The sequence below is a fragment of the Apodemus sylvaticus genome, chromosome 5, assembly GCF_947179515.1.
Source record: "Apodemus sylvaticus chromosome 5, mApoSyl1.1, whole genome shotgun sequence".
Lineage (NCBI taxonomy): Eukaryota > Metazoa > Chordata > Mammalia > Rodentia > Muridae > Apodemus > Apodemus sylvaticus.
The window spans coordinates 8,942,927-8,961,615 of NC_067476.1; the positions used below are offsets into that span (position 1 = coordinate 8,942,927).

General features: G+C 46.9%; 1 protein-coding gene across 7 annotated transcripts in view; it reads left to right on the top strand.

Moving 5' to 3' along the window:
- The window catches only part of Odf2 (outer dense fiber of sperm tails 2), a 45,455-nt gene extending 29,591 nt beyond the window's left edge, over positions 1-15,864 (top strand). For 5 of the 7 annotated variants that reach the window (XM_052182030.1, XM_052182032.1, XM_052182031.1 and 2 more), the window contains exons 14-20: positions 1,548-1,658; positions 1,778-1,882; positions 3,826-3,984; positions 5,293-5,393; positions 7,793-7,955; positions 8,496-8,621; positions 14,574-15,864. In XM_052182030.1, the coding sequence (XP_052037990.1) occupies positions 1,548-1,658; positions 1,778-1,882; positions 3,826-3,984; positions 5,293-5,393; positions 7,793-7,955; positions 8,496-8,621; positions 14,574-14,765 (957 nt within the window). In that variant the 3' untranslated portion in view covers positions 14,766-15,864. Of the gene's footprint in view, positions 1-1,547; positions 1,659-1,777; positions 1,883-3,825; positions 4,152-5,292; positions 5,394-7,792; positions 7,956-8,495; positions 8,622-14,573 lie in introns of those variants that run through there. The other 2 variants (XM_052182035.1, XM_052182036.1) reach the window with 1 other exon arrangement.
- The last annotated feature ends 2,825 nt before the right edge of the window (positions 15,865-18,689 follow it).

Genomic DNA, 18,689 nt, shown 5'->3' on the forward strand with positions numbered 1-18,689 from the left:
CGGTTTCTGAGTTCAAGGCCAGCCTGGTCAGGTTCCAAGATAGCCAGGGCTACACAGAGAAACACTGTCTCAAAAAGTTGTACACATTGTTTCCACCTGTGACATGTGGGTCAATGTTGGTGTTACCAGTCTTTAGTGCTTTTACTGCTTTGGTGGTATAGTATCTTTGCTGTACTGCATTTTCAGACACATTGAAAATAACTTCCAATGAGCCTGGAGACACACAAGCTGAAGGCTAGCATGGGCAAACTATATATAGTGAATTTCAGGTCAGCTTAGGATACACAGAGACAACCCAATCTCAAACAATATTACCCTCAGAATCCAACACTTAGGGACTATAGCCTGGTATATATCTGTGTTCAGTTTACACTGTAGCCATTGAAAGTGTGGTCTGTAGAAATATATCCCCTTAGGTGGTCAGATATGTTCATAGAAAAAGTTTAAAACACAGAAGCTGGATGTTTCTCTCAGGGGTAGAGGAAGCACTCGACATGTGCTAAGGCACCAGACACAGGTCTCTTGTCATAGTGAGTGTGTAATGGTAACAGCCGAGCACACTCACTTCCTTCACCCAGCTGACCTCCTGAGCTTCCTGTGGCTTCCTGTGGTGCTGCTCCCCATCTCTCTCTCTCTGTGATGCCGAGGTCAGAGGACAGGGCCTTGTGCTTACGAGGCCAGCACTGTACCACAAGACTGCGAGGCCAGCACTGTACCACAAGGCTGCGCTCCAGCCCTCTCCTTTCCTTAGGCCAGTGTCTTAAGCCTCATCTCCTCCTGTCCCTCCCTACCTCTGCCCTCCTTGTTTGTTTGTTTGTTTTGCCTTATCTAGCCTGAAAGTACAACAGTCCTGCCTCGCTCAGTCCTTTGAGAGCTGGGACTGAACATGAGCTACCTGTGTGTGTGTGTGTGTGTGTGTGTGTGTGTGTGTGTGTGTGTGTGTGTGTGTGTTTGCGCACATTTATGTACACACATACATGTGTGTTCATTCTCCTCCTGTTCCCTACTTATCTGTATTGCAAAACCAGTTAAGCGGGTTATATATGTGTGTGTATGTGTGTGTGTGTATATATATATACATGGTTATATGAGAGGTGATGGTATTTACTGTCTTGAAAATATGTTTACAACATGTTAATTTTAAAAAGTATGTTAAATGTTTTGAAAGCATCATATAATTTGTTTATTCCTGAAACAAGCTAGAGAACAATTGCTCTGGGAGCCTTGGTCATGTGTTCCACGTGTTTTATGTTCATTTTCTTTCTAGCATGCTAGGCCAAGTACATTAACACTTGGCTGTACTGAGCGAGCTGTCTTTTTCCTTTAGAGATTGCATATTGCCTTTGAAATGAGAAATGAATTTGTCATTAACTCTGTCCACATTCGAGGGTCACATTTGGAGACTTACTAGCTGATGACTAGACCGTACATATATATATACTATATAAGCATGTTCTCGGCCGGCTTCTAGAAGTAGGCTGAGGGCAGGCAAGGAGGCCCCGATCTTGAGCCTTCGCTTACACTGCTCACAAGCTCCCCTTCTTTAGGCTAGCTTTGCCCCTATGGAGGACAAGCTCAACCAGGCTCACTTGGAGGTCCAGCAGCTGAAGGCGTCAGTGAAGAACTACGAGGGGATGATCGACAACTACAAGAGCCAGGTAGTCGCCGTGGGCTGCCTGGTCCCACGCGCACGCTCACTGCTAGGCCTTGGCCTCATGGGGAGAAGATGGGAGGCAGAGGTTCTGCCAAGAGCATCCACTGGGGTTTTGTTCCCTAGGTGATGAAAACAAGATTGGAGGCTGATGAAGTGGCTGCGCAGCTAGAACGCTGCGACAAAGAGAACAAGATGCTTAAAGACGAGATGAACAAGGAGATCGAGGCGGTACTGTCCCCTTCCGTGTTCTCCTTAGTGCCTGAGCCCTTTCCTGCCTGATCTGGCTCACAAGAGTAACTGATTTCCCATCTGGTTCCCAACCCCACCCTGTTCTTCTCTCTTTGTTGTGCCCTCGCTGGCACTTTCTCTATACTATGCTTTCTAGTTCCATTTTCCCTTGTGGTTTGAAAAAAAAGCCCCTTTGGCTTGGAGTAGCTAGGTGGATTCAGATGGACCTGGAGTAGCTAGGTGGATTCAGATGGACCTGGAGTAGCTAGGTGGATTCAGATGGACCTGGAGTAGCTAGGTGGATTCAGATGGACCTGGAGTAGCTAGGTGGATTCAGGTGGACCTGGAGTAGCTAGGTGGATTCAGAGGGACCTGGAGTAGCTAGGTGGACTCAGAGGGACCTGGAGTAGCTAGGTGGACTCAGAGGGACCTGGAGTAGCTAGGTGGACTCAGAGGGACCTGGAGTAGCTAGGTGGACTCAGAGGGACCTGGAGTAGCTAGGTGGACTCAGAGGGACCTGGAGTAGCTAGGTGGACTCAGATGATGGACCTGGAGTAGCTAGGTGGACTCAGATGATGGACCTGGAGTAGCTAGGTGGACTCAGAGGGACCTGGAGTAGCTAGGTGGACTCAGAGGGACCTGGAGTAGCTAGGTGGACTCAGGGACCTGGAGTAGCTAGGTGGGCTCAGAGGGACCTGGAGTGCAGGTTTCTGGGTGCCCATTTTTTTCCTGCCTGGACTCTGTTTTTGTAGCATCTGTAAATGTGCCTAGCATCCCCTCTGGAAGGGCCTTTCTCTTCAGAGCTGTGGGTTGGCTGGTGGGTAGTAACTGCAGTCTGAGTCAGCCGCAGCCAGGAGTTACTAGAGCAGCTCATCCCTGCCTCTGGTCCCAGCCTCAGAGCTTAAGGGTGCAGCCGGGCCAGCTTTCTCTCTCTCTCCCTTCTCTCCCTTCATCTCTCTCTCTCTCTCTCTCTCACCCCACCTCTCTCTCTCTCTCTCTCTCTCTCTCTCTCTCTCTCTCTCTAAGATTCATTTATTTCTTTTGTATATGTGTACACTATAGCTGTCTTAGATATACCAGATGAGGGCATCAGATCCCATTACAGACGGTTGTGAGCCACCATGTGGTTGCTGGGAATTGAATTCAGAATCTCAACCCCTGAGCTGTTTTTCCAGCCCAAAACTCTTGTTTCTTTTCTTTTCTTTTTGAGACAGGGTCCTGGAACTCACTCTGTAGACCACGCTGGCCTCAAACTCAGAAATCTGCCTGCCTCTGCCTCCCAAGGGCCGGGATTAAAGGCATGCACCACCACTGTCCAGCTGGAGCCAGCTATTTCTAATCCTCCCTGATCTTTGTATCATCATTGCTGCCTTCCTAGGGACTTTGGAGTCATTCCAGCCTGTAATCCTGGCTTTTCCAGGCTTTAGCTAAGTTTGAGCCTCATACCCTTTGTGGGTTATTTTAATTGTCCTTTTAAACAAAAAACAAAAAACCAAAATACCAACTTTATGTATGTGAGTAGCTGTCTTCAGACACACCAGAAGAGGGAATTGGATCCCATTACAAATGGCTATGAGCCACCATGTGGTTGCTGGGAATTGAACTCAGGACATCTGGAAGAACAGTCAGTGTTCTCTTAACCACTGAGCCATCTCTCCAGTCCCCTAAATTGTCCTTTTTTAATTATTATTCAAATAAAGTGACTGCAGGATGGTGCTGAAATATGGTGTCACCACTGATATTTGCTGACTAAATGAATGACTACTGCAAGTGGCTCATTGTGCAGGCCCAGTGTGCGCTGCAAAGATTAGCCTGCTCAGCCTCTGGGCGAGCAGACCGACTCCTGCCAGCAGGACTGGGGCAGCTTTGCTGTGCTCTAGAGGAAGGTCCATACCGTTCTCAGTCAGGATCTTACCAACGCTGGGCTTCTCTTCCTACCTCAGGCCCGTCGGCAGTTCCAGTCACAGCTGGCTGACCTACAACAGCTGCCTGACATCCTCAAGATCACGGAGGCCAAGCTGGCTGAGTGCCAAGACCAGCTGCAGGGCTACGAGAGGAAGAACATCGACCTCACAGCCATCATTTCAGACCTGCGCAGCCGGGTAAGGGACTGGCAGAAGGGATCCCACGAACTGGCCCGAGCAGGGGCCCGCTTACCGAGATGAGCTGCACGCCCCCAAGGGAGGACCACTTCCTTTTTCTTGGCTGCCGATTTCTGAAAGGAGTGAGCTATCATCAGTGCTGTGAAATAAAAGTCTGGTGTGCCAAACCCTGCGTGTCGCACAAAGTGATTGTAGCTATAGACTCGCCACTGCCCTGCTACGGCCGTCTGTGCTCTGCCTGCCTCCGCTTTGCATTCCTGCCGCCACGCTCCGACCGCAGCCACAGAGAGGACACCCAGCAGATCCGTGGCATGGACCACTTGTTCATTGTTCCATCTTTCTCAACCTTTAACTGCCTCTTTTTGTCTTCCACAGATCCACTTACCTAGGATTGTGTTCTGAGAGAAGCAAGCAGCCCTTTGTCCAGAAGCAGTCTGTCTCTCAGTTTTTGGAACTGTGCCCTGTATTGTCCAAGTCATAACACAGAACTCACTTAAATCTGACATGGGCAGGTCTCTTATCCTTTCTCTTTAAAGTCTTTGTTTTGTTTGTTTTTGTTTTTGTTTTAAACAGGCTGCTTTGAAACTGTGGTGTTGCCAAGGATGATCTTAAACCCCTATTCTGACTCTGCCTCCAAAAATGTTGGAGTCACGCACCACTGTCCCGCTCCTCTCCTGATTCGTGATCATCAGCTTCTGAGTACCCACCCTGCCCCAGTATGCTGCTGTTTCATCCCCAGGAATCTGATACACTCTATGGGTTCTTCCTCCAGTAACAGCCTGAGACCTAGAGGGGACACAGGAGTCCCTGTGTCATAGAGATGCTCAGTATCCACAGGGATTTGAACCCATGGCTTTCAGACTGTTGAATGTTCTTAGGGTTTCTTGAGCTCTCATATAACACAATGTTTAGGGTAACTTTCCAGACTTGCTGGCCTATTTCTCTGCTGCACTTCCCGTTAAGGAGATGGAATCAGTGGCGCCAACACAATTGGGAGAGCTTGGGGTTAGTTTTACAATGTGCTGCTAACACCCCATGTCTACTGCAGTTCCAGCGGGGTTTCTGGGGCCCTCTTCTTGTCAGCAACTAGCATCTAACCTGTATTCTCCCAGTGTGGGGGGGAGCGGGGCTGCCCCACCCCTGTTCTCTTCTCTCTTCCAGGTTGTTGGTTGAATGCGGGACACCTGCCGAGGGCAGTCTGCCTCTTTCCTGGGTGTGGATGCTGTCACAGGAGAACTGGGAATCCCTTCATTACTCGACCTTATGGGAAATGCCCTCATAAACCAGGCTGCGTTCCTGTCATTTTAGATCGAACATCAGGGGGACAAGCTGGAGATGGCGAGAGAGAAACATCAGGCTTCCCAGAAGGAAAATAAACAACTGAGTCAGAAGGTGGATGAGCTGGAGAGGTTAGAGGCACTTGGTCCCATGTCTGTCCTCTTCCTAGGACCTGAGACTTTCTGCCGCTTAGCTGTTTTGTGCTTAGTGTGCCGATGTATTTGAAGGACTCAAGGTCCTGGAAGGTACTAGGCAGAACTCAAAGGAAGAGCTGCTTGCATTTCAGTGGTAAGCCTTGTGGATGAGGGGAAGGGGGGGTGTCAGCCCGGAGAGATGCTGTGTGACCATATGATCCCAGGAAAGTCTTCTGGTAGGCGCCATTGTCTCAAAGGCACCCTTAGGTCAAGCAGACCAGCAGGCCTGCTTTGAGTGAAGCAGCCAGAACACCAGTGCACTGCTGACAACATTCCTACAACCTCCCTGAACTTCTTAAAGACTCTTAAAGACAGGTGTGGGTGATGCTTACAGCACTGGGCATCAGAAGCCCTGGCGTTGGGTCCCATTGAGAGACTCGGCCTCCCTGTCATTGTGGGTAGATCCTTTAACTCTTCTGGATGGGTTTCCTAGTCTAAGGAAGGATCAGTAGGAGAAGTGAGCCAGCTGACGGAGACATCAGTCCTCGGTGAGAGGGGCTGCATAAAGGGCTCTACTCTCTCACTCACAAGCATGTGTTTGCCAGCTGGTATTCTTAGTCCTAATTAGTGACTTTGATTTAAAAAGATAAACTTTATTTTTCACTTGTCTCTATTTGTGAGTGTCAGAGTGGTGTGTATGTGTGAGTACAGATGCCCACAGGGCTCAGAGCCTCTGCAGCTGGAGTACAGGCAGTTGTGAGCAACCTGATGTGAGTGCTGGGACCTGAACTTGGGTCCCATGTAAGAGCAGTGTGTGCTCCTAGCCATTGTAACCCTATTTTTATTCCTTACTATACATTTGTACCCAGCATAGGCAACTGCATGGGTGTGGGTGTCAGAGGACAACTTGTGGGAATCCGTTCTCTTCTTTTACCATGTGGGTCCTGGGGATTGGACTCAGGTCATGGTGCTTTTTAGTAAGCACCTTTAGCCACTGAACCATATTTTGCCTGTCCCATATTTTGCCTTTTTGAATCAGAATGTAAGTTTGTGGCCTGCAACTCCTCTTTTGTCAGCCGCCTGAGTACTGAGATCATAGGTGTGGGCGACCCAGATGTTATCCACAAGGAAACCAAGCTCAGGGAAAGATTGTAACTTGCCCAGATGCCTATAGCTGGTTCCTATGAATGATGTTCCTGGAGCTGGGAGCTCTTCTTCCAGAACCGTGTTAGCATCTGTAGGCAGAGGTACAGAGGGCTGGGATCCCAGAGCAGCGGCACACCACCAGTCCCAGTTCCTAGGAGGCCACGGCAGGAGGATTGCTGCCAGATAGACACTAGCTTGGGCTGTGTTATAAGACCCTCTCGGGAGAGATGGCTCAGCAGTTAAGAGCACTGACTGACTGCTCTTCCAGATGTCCTGAGTTCAATCCCCAGCAACCACATGGTGGCCCACAACCATCTGTAATGGGATCTGGCACCCTCTTCTGGTGTGTGTCTGAAGACAGCTGTAGTGTACTCATATACATAAAATAAATTAAAAAAAAAAAACCTGTCTCAAAAAATAAAAAGAAGGGCTGGAGAGATGGCTCAGCAGTTAAGAGCACTGACTGCTCTTCAGAGGTCCTGAGTTCAATCCCAGCAACCACGTGGTGGCTCACAACCATCTGTGATGGGATCCGACGCCTCCTTCTGGTGTCTCAGGACAGCGACAGTCTTTATTTTATTTTATGTACTCATGCATAAAATAAATCTTTAAAAGAAACAGAGGTCTAAGGGTCTTAGGGTCTTAATTGCCCTCAAGGTCAGGAGAGCCTGCAGTGGGACTGAAACAGATGGCCTCTGCGCTGCCAGACTGACCCACCAACATAGCTAGCTTCAACAGGTCCTGCAGTGTCCCTTAAAGGTGATGGCATTCTGGAGGAGCAGGAGAAACTGTTAAGTAGGGTAGCCACAGCTGTCCTATGTCTGTCACATAAGGTGCTGGGTGGCTCAGCTGAAGTCCCTTTGCTGAGCTGGGCTTTGGTGACAGACTTGTCAGCTGTGCTGCCCTCAGTTCTGTCCCTCCCGTGTCCCTCGGGCTCTGCTCCCTTCTTCCTGGCATGGGTTGGTGACAGCAGGCCTTCTGGGAGCCGCTGGCCGCTGATCTCTGTGTGGCACTATGCAAGGGTCACTGTGTGCACTCACTGCACATGCGGCCTGCCCACTCTCCCCACTGTCCTGTGACCAGCTGTTGCGGAGGCACGGTCCAGCAGCCACCTTGCTGATTGGAAAATGCTTTCTGTTTCTTCCTTTGGCTCCTTGGAGATTCTTCAAGTGACAAGAGTCCCAGTTCAGGGGAGGCGGAAGCCCCAGCCAGTAGGTCACTGCGGGGTCTAATGGAGTGCTCTCACCTAGGAAACTGGAGGCCACCAGCGCCCAGAATGTCGAGTTCCTACAGGTGATTGCCAAGAGGGAGGAGGCAATCCACCAAGCTCAGCTGCGGCTGGAGGAGAAAACGAGGGAGTGTGGGTCCTTGGCCAGGCAGTTGGAGAGTGCCATTGAAGATACCAGGCGACAGGTCAGTCTTTGTACTCCTAGTTTGCTGTGTGTGCTAACCTTTTCTTGGCCTACTCTCCCATCTGAAAAATGGGTACAGTAATACCTTCCTCCTGAATGTGTTGTGAGGATGAAATGGGTGTGTGTTGTGGAGGATCATCCCCTCGGGCTGTTGCTCATGTACCTTGCTGTGTCTTGAGATTCCGGAAAGCTTTTTCACATTATAGGAATGCTGGGAAAGGTCAGGCAAAGGGGGATAGTAAGCCTCCCTCAGGACTTGAGAGATGGGGAACAACACTAGCTGCTCTTCCTGAGGACCCAGGTTCAGTTCCCAGCACCCACATGGCAGCTCACAACAGTTTGTAATTCCAATTCCAAGAAATGTAGCCCCTACACAGACATACATGCAGGCAAAACCCAAATACACATAGAGGTGAGGGCTAAGGGGGGGGGGTGGAAAGGGAGAGAGGGAGGGAGGGAGAAAGGGCTGTGACTGATCAGTGGGCGTGGCTGATCCAGAGATTGTCCAGTCAGCTAGCCCTATGTCCTACTTTGTGTGTAGGTGGAGCAAACCAAGGAACAGGCGCTGTCCAAGGAACGAGCAGCCCAGAGCAAAATCCTGGACCTTGAGACCCAATTGAGCAGGACCAAGACAGAACTTGGCCAGCTGCGGCGGACTCGTGATGATGTGAGTTGGGCCAGTGGGCAGGGCTTCCTTGGGCTGCAGGCACGACTGTCTGCTAGTGTTTTCATGAGTCTCATTATCTCCAGTCACCTTACCATCCTTTAAGGATATTCTGGGTAGGCCTCTCTTCCCCTTTTTGGTACTAGGGGTTGAACACAGGGCCTTGAGTGTATTAGTCAAGCTGCTACGACTGAGCTATGGCTCCTGTTACATCACTTCTTAAAATCAGAGTTACCCATAAACACAGATCGCACAGCTGAACAGTTATTAGCATATCCATAGACTTATGAGGTTATCAGATTCCTGTTAGGGGTAAAATCGTGGGGTAGAGGCTGAGGCTGTCTCCATGTGAGTACATGAGAGAGAGTCAAAATAAGCAAAAATAGCTCTTACTCCAAAGCAAGGAAGAACTTAAAGTCCTGAAGATATAAGGAGAGACTGAGATATGCACAGGAAGAAGGCCACTCCCTCAGCAGACTGACCTGCACCAGCTTTTGGTGCTGAAGCTTCTTGCCTGTGATGCTGGGGCGGAGCCTTCAAGAGTATGCTGACCAATAAAAAGACTCCCATATGGGGCCTGGAGAATTGGCTCAGCAGTTGTGAGCACTGATTGCTCTTGGGTAAGACCTGGATTTGGTTTCCAGCACCCAAGTGGCTCAGTCTGTAAGTACAGTTCCAGGGTATCTGATATTTTCTTTTGGCACATCAGTTAAAGGTGTTTAATCATAAGGATTGAAGTTTGTATCCCAGCATCCACATAGGAGGTCAGGCATTCCACAAACGCTGTGACTCTAGGCCTGAGGGATCTGCTGCCCCCTTTTCATGTATGCAAACATGAAAATAAAGGTAGCATGGTCATCCTGAAGAACGTTAACTCAAAGACAAGGAAGTAGGTGATCTGCCAGATGAAGACCTCAGAAGTTCAGAGGTAAAGCGGATCTGAGATTGGAGACCTGTCATCAGGGGAATGAGTCTAGAATCTGCGAAGTGTGGATGAGAAAGCAACTAGGATGGAAAGTTAGGAATAGAAATTGTGATTATGGGGAAAACCAGAAATGTCGGAAGAAACCAGATGACTTAAAAAACAGGAGAAAGCATCACCAAAGATAAAACCAAGCAGAAGAAAGAAGCTGAGGGAGGGAGGAGGACATGGCCTACTAAAAGCCCATTCTGACCCGAATCAGAATACGCAGCCTGGCATGCCAGGTCGTGGCTTTAATCGTCCCCATAGGGAGGCAGCGGCAGGTGAGTGTCTGAATTTGATGCCAGTCTCGTCTAGGGCAACCAGGACTATATAATAGAGTGACCCTGTCTCAAAAAAACAAAACCAGCCAAACAAACAAAAAAACCCTAACATGACCACAGTGTCAGAGTCTTCTGGGATACCATTAAGAGACCAAATTTAAGGACTGTCTGGACAGAAGAGCTGGAACCCTGAAGGCAGAGGCAAGTTGATGAGATTACACACAGATATTTTTTAAAAGGTATCAACACTTGAGGCATTTAGATCCACAAATGCATAGGACCCAGAACTTCTCCAAGAAATGTTATTGTCAGTATGTCAAAGCAGAAGACGAAAGATTGACAGCTAGAGGGGTGGGGTTGTAGAAACGGCCTGAGGTTAGGATTGTAGAGGAGCCAGGTCTGCTGCTGAGGACCCCATCGGGTAACTCCAGCTCCAGGGGATGCAACAGCTCTGGCTCCTCACACACTGCATTTATGTGTACATACTCCAAGCACATACATACAAGTATTTAAAAATAAAAGACTAAGGGGAAAAAATATATCACAAAGGCAAATACTGCAAAACTAACAGCATATCTCTCAGCTACTCAGAAAGCCAGGATAGCATGGGAAAATGCATTTCAGATCTTAAAAATTAGTAATTTTCAATCAAGATCACTATATTCAACAATTCTATCTTTTACAGTGGTCTGAACTACAAGGAAAGTTCCAGATAAATACAAATTAAGGCAGTTCATGATTTTCATTTATTGTAGAAGATACATAAAGGAAGACTATAACCCAGGGAAGAAAATCTTAATCAGGAGAAGACAGGACAGGGATACATTTTACAAGACATCTAGGAAGGAATGTAGCATTCCCACACAGTAAATAAGCAAACCTCGGATACTAATGAAGAATATAAAAAACAAAGGATTATCCAACCAACCCAAAAGGTACCTGACAAAAGTACAGGACTTGCTAAATAGTAGCCTTAAATATAGATGTCTTTATTGACCCAGTAAACAGACTGACTGGTGGTGCTTAAAAGAGAAGACCCAACAACTGTGTCCAAGAATCCTACCTCCCTGGTGGATAGACAGACACAAAGAATGGTAACCAATATGCTATGCCAATGGGAGCCCAAACCAAGCTGGTGTAGGTATTCTCATGTCTGAGAAGCAAACTTCAAAGTCACTCCAGATTAAAAGAGAGATAATTAAAGAAGAGGATTCAACAAACAGAGTGTGGTGGCGCATGCCTTTCATCCCAGCACTTAGGAGGAAGAGGAAGAAGCAGACTCAAAAAAATGTTTGAGTTTGATGCCAGACTGGTCTACAGGGTGAATTCTAGGACAGCTAGAGCTACACAGAGAGCTCTATCTCTTAAACAAAAATCAAGATGAGGCTGTGATATACGTGCCAAGTGTTGGGGATCCCTGAAACCTGCTACCACGGGTCAGGGGCATCCTGATGGAGCAACAGAGGCTGGATTTTATATCCTCTGCAAGTCTGGGTGTCGTAGCCCAGTTAAGAGTCCTTGCCTGCAATGATAACGCTTCAAGAGGAGATGGCTCGGCTGTTAAGAACCATGGCATCTGTGTTACCATGCAGCTCACAACTGTCCCCAGTTCCAGGGTAGTCGGTGCCCTCTTGTGAATCCAAGAGCACCAGACACACATGTGGGGCATGGACATACATTTAGACAACACACATGCATAGAATGAAAACAAAGAAAAAGACAGGACTACTTTATCTTTGGCTCCTATGGTACAGGACCAGAAGTCCCTGTCATTAAAAATCTCTCCTAAACTGTTGGGGATGGTGGTGCATGCCTTCAATCCCAGCACTTGGGAGACAGAACCAGGCAAATCTCTAAACTCGAGGGCAGCCAGGGCTATGCAGTGAGACCCTGTTTTTAAAAAGCAATCATCAAGTCTTCCAAAGAAGAAAAGCTCAGATGAATTCACTGTTGAACTCTGCCAAACATTTCTTTTCTTTTTTTTTTAAAGAGACAGAGTCCTTTTGTGTAGTCCTAAGTGTCCTGCAACTCTCCAAATCAGGCTGGCCTTGAACTTACAGGTCTGCCTCTGCCTTCCTGATGCTAGGATTAAAGATACACACCACTACCTCTGGCTTATTGTTTTTAAAGAACAACAAGATTTCTGAAACTGTCCATAGACTGCAAGAAAATAGAATTACTAGGTAGGTGACACAAGCAAAGCTGCAGGATATAAAGTCATCTACACCATACGCTGACTCCAAAGCCTGCATCACCCCTCCCAAAGCACCAAAGGACAGTGAGAAAGACCACTATCAGCCATCTCTTTGATGGACATAGATGCAAGAATCCTCTGGATTCTTAGGAGAGGTTAGGTGCACAGTCAGAAGATCACAAACTAGGACCAAGTTGGTCTCATCGCAGGGATGTGAGATAGTTCAGCACATGCCCATCAGTGACTACAGCGGTGCACACAGACATAAGGACAGGTCACATGATCATGTTTACTCAGGAAAGCTATTCAGCATCCCTTCATGATAAAGGCCTATGGAAACTTATAACAGAAGGAACATACCACAACATAATAAAGGGATTTTGTTTTGTCTTGCTTTGTTTTTGTTTCTCAAGATGGGGTTTTTCCCTGTATCCCTGGCCTGGAATTTACTGTGTACATCAGGCTGGCCTCAAACTCATAGAGATCTACCTGCCTCTGATTCCCCAACACACAAATTAAAGGCTTATGCCATCACCACCCAGCTATAGAAGTTTGTTGGGGTTTCGTTTTTTTGTTGTTGTTGCTTGTTGTTCAAAGATTTATTTATTTCATGTATGTGAGTACACTATCACTGTCTTCAGACACACCAGAAGAGAGGGCACTGGATCCAATTACAGATGAGCCACCATGTGGTCACTGGGAATTGAACTCAGGACCTCTGGAAGAGCAGTCAGTGCTCTTCACCGCTGAGTAATCATCTCTCCAGCCCTTTTGTTTTTTAAACTATAGCTGATACTGTCCTAAGTGGGAAGAAAATGAGTATTTCCTCAACTGAGCTTGTTTTTAAAACATTGTGTCTCACTGTGTATCCCTGGCTGGGCTGAAACTCGTTATGTAGACTAGGAAGGCCTCAAGCACATAGAGCTCTGCCTTGGTCTGCTTCCTGATCTGTACTGCCATGCCCAGCTCATTGTAGTGTCTGTAGTGAAGAAATGGGTAAGTGAGTGACATGCTTGCCATCAAGCCCGATGAGCTGAGTTTGATCCTCAAAACCCTTAAGGTGAAAGGGCAAAACCATGAGGGTGGAGAGATGGTTCAGGGGTTAGAGCACTTACTACTCTTCCAGAGGTCATGAGTTCAATTCCCAGCAACCACATGGCAGCTCACAACCATCTGTAATTAGATCCAATGACCTCTTCTGGTGTGTCAGTGACAGTGTGCTCACATATATTAAATAAATAAATAAGGAAAATCACATACACGAATATCTGTAAAACAATTTTTAAAGAAAATAACTGGGGCTAAACCTCAGTTAATAGAGTCCTCGTTTGTACATTTGAATCCCTGATGGCTAGTAAAAAAAAACTGCTAGGGTGGTGCATGCTTGTGACCTCACGATGGCAGAGGGATCCACAGTTCAACTTCATTCTTAGCTACAGAGCAAATTTGAGGCCAGCCTGGGCTACATGATTCTGCTCCTAAAAAAATAAACAGATTCTGCCCCTAAAAAATAAACAGCATGTGTTGCTGAGGATGTGGGAGAAGAGCAGGCCTTCAGCCCTTCCCGTTGCTGATGGGAGCAGTGTCATGCTTAGCGCTAGTTCCAAGCTGCTTGCTTGATTTTTTTTTTTTTTTTTTTTTAGACAGGACTTATTTGTGTAGCCCTGGCTGTACTACAACTCACTCTGCACATCAGGCTGGCCTTGAACTCAGACATCACTACTCTTTCTTTTTTTATAAAGATTGTGTTTGTTTTTGATGCATACACTATAGCTATCTTCAGACACACCAGAAGAGGGCATTGGATTCCATTACAGATGGTTGTGAGCCACCACGTGGTTGCTGGGAATTGAACTCAGGACCTCTGGAAAAGCAGTCAATGCTCTTAACCATGAGCCATCTCTCCAACCCAAGTTACTCTTTCTTAAAGGGTGTGTGTGTGTGTGTGTGTGAGTGTGAGTGTGTGTGTGTGTGGTCTAGTTCTGTGGAGGCTAGAAGAAAGTACCTGGTTCTTTGGAATCACCTGTAACTACATAGTGAGACTCTGTCAAATAATAAAATAAAAGCAAATTCAGCCAGGTATATTGACTCAGAGTATGTTACCATAACAACAGCACTCAGGAGGTTAAGTCAGGAAAATTGTAGCTAATTGAAGGCTATGTACTGAGTCGTCTGAGCAGCTTGCTGAGGCCTTGGTTCAAAACAGTTAAACAGCTGGTTGGTGGTTGAGTATGCCTTTAATCCCAGCACTTCAGACAGAGGGAGGAAGATCTCTAAGTTCAAGGCCAGCCTGATTTAAAGAGTGGGTTCCAGGACAGTCATGACTACATAGAGAAACACTAAAAACCACAGAGAAAACCAAAACCAAGCAACTAACTTCCCCCACCCCACCCAAGGGTGAAATAAACCCATGTCAGCTGCAGGCCCCAGTGTTGGCACCTTAGACGTGGAAGCCTTTGACTCCTGACTGCCCATTGTGGCCTTCTTCTTGACTCCTGTTGTCTTTCTTCTGTTAGGCGGATCGCAGATACCAGAGCCGGCTGCAGGATCTGAAAGACCGCCTGGAGCAGTCTGAGAGCACCAACCGCAGCATGCAGAATTATGTCCAATTCCTCAAGTCCTCCTATGCAAATGTCTTTGGGGATGGACCCTATACATCCTCCTACCTGACGAGCTCACCCATCCGCTCCCGGTCTCCCCCTGCCTGACCACCTGTCCAGGGTGTGAAGCCTTTGCCTGATGCCAGACAACTGTGGAGTTACCAAACTCCACTGGTTTTCAAATGTGCTTAGGGTCTGTTCTTCAGTTAATGCCAGGGAAGTCCCTAGAGCAGCCAGGGATGAATCAGGAAGAACCTGGCTCTCCTCTTCTAGGAGCCTGGTGGAATTCTCTAATGATCTTCACAGCCTTATATTTGCCACACTAGGTACCAGATTTTTACATCTGTGTGACTTTACAGAGTCTGGGAATGTCTGGACGGACTGTTCCCTGCAGAGTCCTTCCTTTTGAGGCATCTCTGTCTTAGGTTTCTTTGAGCTGACGTTGCAGGAGTCCTTCTCCAATTGAATGCCTACGTTGCCTTTTCTTCTTATTTATTTTTTATTTTATTTTTAAATAAAAATAGAGCCTTATTTGTACTGAGAAATAGTGAAAACAGGTAAATTAGTAACTGAGTGAGTGTTTTTATCAGCATAAAAATATAAGGGAGGCAGAGAGATGCAACATTTAGTCGGGGCTCATGGAGATGTTCACAGCTCCCTTGCTCCTATGGAATCTGTAGCTACAAACGTCATGAAAATAAATCCGTTGTTTGAGTCCCATGTTACATAGCAGCTGGCAAAGTCACAGCTGCAGCAGGTGTATTCACAATGAATTGTTTGAACACAGACCTAACAGAGGCAAGTGTGCTCCTGGCCATGGGTTCTGGCTTCACAGTTCTGGTAACTGCAGCACACAGCCTCTTCCTCCGGGAGAAGTGCACAACAGTGTCATCCTGGCACGGGGACCATGGTGATCTGCAGTGCTGCAGCGTTAGTGGATGTGCTGCTGAAGGGGAGTCTGCTTCTTTCTTCTTGGTGGGTGGGGCAGGAAGCAGTGTTTTCTGTGGTGCCAGTGGAGACCTCCCACTTCTCTGTTTCCTACAGGCCTCTGGTCCTCAAGCACATCACAGACACTCATGACCTTCCAGCCTGACAATCAGAATTCCTATCTCATTGCTTTTCATTTCTCTTTGTATCTCTGGGATTCATTTATTTTTTTGAAAATTTCGTGTGGTTTTTACAGGAAATAAAGTTTTTATAACAGTTATGTCAGACTTCTTTGATTTCCCTATCCCTCTCATTTTAAAAATGATCAAGCTGAGTAAGGTGGCACACACCTGTCATAAGCACTTGGGAGGTGGAGGCAGGAGGATCAATTTAGTGTTATCCACAGCTACAGAGTGGTTGAGGCTAGCCTGGGCTATCTGAGAGCATGTCTGAATAAAAACAAATATATTTTTTTAAATGACTTAAAATCTGTGTGTGAGAGAACATTAGTTTGGAGAGTCCTTGATGTGTGAATTGTGAATTACCCACCTATCATTTCAATGTCGACAAGATAGGCAACCGCTCCTTCGTTGGTTTCAGAAGATCAAGCATCTGACGGCTAGAGGCAAGGCATTCTGTCAGGCCTTATTTAGGTTTTGGGGAGGATCACTTAGGTGCCTATGGGATGTGGTATGCCTATATTTTCTGTGTGCCTATATTTATATGTGTTCATAGCTACCTGATTTCTGGGTGATAAGATTTGGGGCCATTTTTTCTTTTCCTGCATTGAATGAGTGGTATAGAGCACTTGATTTGAATGCGCACGTGTGAGAGCCTAGGGTTTGGTTTTGTTTTCCATTCATTTTAAGTTGGGTTTTTGTACTATTTTACGTATGGGTGGCCTGCATGTGTGTGTGTGCTGTGTAACATCTATGTTGTTGGTGCTCTCTGAAGCTGGAAGAGGGCATCAGAGTCCCTGGTACTGGTACTGGGGATGGTTGAGAACCCTCATGCATGCTGGGAATTGAACCCATTTTCTCAGAGCAACGTGCTCAACTGCTGACCCAACTCATCTTTCCAGCCTCAAGACCCCAGGTTTGCCCTGCAGTGTCCACCACCATCACCAACCAAAACCCACCAATGAGTAGAAAGCAAAGCTTGCTCTTCTGAGGGGTCACTCTCTTCTAGCTGCCACTGGGCTGAGTTCTGGCCTTGACTCTTCTCTTTCCTATTCCTGTGATAAAGCATCATGACCAAGGCAACTTAAAAAAGAAACTAATATGGCTTATTGTTTCAGAGGGTTAGAGTTCATAATTGTGGACCACAAAGCACAGAGTTCACATCTGGATCCACACTGGGAGGCATCAGTGGAGCACCAGGAATCACGAGCCCTTTGAAATCCCCAGGCCTGCACTAATGAACACCTCCAATAGTAATGACAATTCTTCCCAAGCAGTTTCAACACCTGGAGACCATATAGTCAAATACATGAGCCTATGGGGGCCATTCTCATTCAGATGACTATAGCATCTCAGCCACTCTAACCCAAGGCCACAATTCCTGAGCTTGGGGCTGGAGAGATTTCAGTGGATAAACACTGGCTGTGTGAAAGGAAGCATTCATCCAGGAGGCAGAGGAAGGAACCTTGACTTTATCAAGGTGGGCCGGGGAAATGCAGTTAAGGGTGCTTACTGTTCTAGCTTACATCGGGCAAAAGCTCACAACCACCAGCAACTCAATCCAGCTCCTTTGACACTCAATTCCTCTGGTCTTAGAAGGCCAGATGCACATTTACATATATGTTGAAAATATACCTTTTTCTTAGAGCCAGGATCCTACCATATAGCTCTGGGTAGGAGCTCACGTAGATTAGCCTGTAGGTACGTGCCTCTCGTACCGAGATTGAAGGCATGAACCACCATGCTCTGGCTCCTAAACAATTTCTCAATAAAAAGCAGTTGTCAAACTACCACATGCATGTGTGGGTATGTAAGTAATTCCCATTTCATTTTCATAACTAGTGTAAGCTCTGCACCACAGTGTTGAGCTGTATGAAGAACTGTTTAGATAGAGTCCATTCCTGGGAACTTTTTTCCTAGATGAGCAAGCCTTAACTCAACAGATTTGCTTGCCTCTGTCTCCTGAGTGCTGGGATTAAAGTTGTGTAACACTACACCCAGATCATTCCTGGGACATTTGTATTAACGTTTGTAAAATATATTAGGGAGCAGGAGAGATGGCTCAGTGGTTAAGAGTACTGATTGCTCTTCTGAGGGTCCTAAATTCAATCTCAGCAACCACATGGTGGCTCACAACCATCCATAATGAGATCTGACTCTGACTCCCTCTTCTGGAGTGTCTGAAAACAGCTACGATTTACTTAAATAAATAAATCCTTAAACTTTTTTTCCATTAGAAGTCCAAAGTGTTATTTATTTATTTATTTATTTATTTATTTATTTATTTATTTTTAAAGAAAACCAGAAAAACGCCGGGCCGTGGTGGCGCATGCCTGTAATCCCAGCACTCTGGGAGGCAGAGGCAGGTGGATTTCTGAGTTCGAGGCCAGCCTGGTCTACAGAGTGAGTTCCAGGACAGCCAGGGCTATACAGAGAAACCCTGTCTCGAAAGAAGCCAAATCCAAAAAAGAAAAAAAAGAAAGAAAGAAAGAAAAAGAAAACCAGAAAATGTATGTGTGGCATGTGCTTGTAAGAGCCCACAAAGAGGGCGATGGATCCGTCGGAGCTAGAGTCTCAGTTGTGACCAGCCGCTGGGTGTTGGAAAACGAAGCGGACTCCACAAGAATAGTTAGGATCATCTAGTTAGGACCCAGAAAAATTACTGCTTGTCCTCTTGAGTTTCTTACTCGCCTCAAACCGCTGTCACGGACTCATGAGCAGTAGATGGGTCGAAAAGCGCAGAGCATCGTCTGGACAATTGTGATTACGATAAATTACATTGAGATTCACCCGTGAATGGTCGCTAGAGTTTCGCCCTCATTCCGCATTCTTGCTCTGGCCGAGGCGGAGGCACTTCCTAGTGGGCGGGGCGCTGCTGACGGATAGGGTCTGCGACCGTTACGGAGAGGCAGCGCCGGATGTGGGC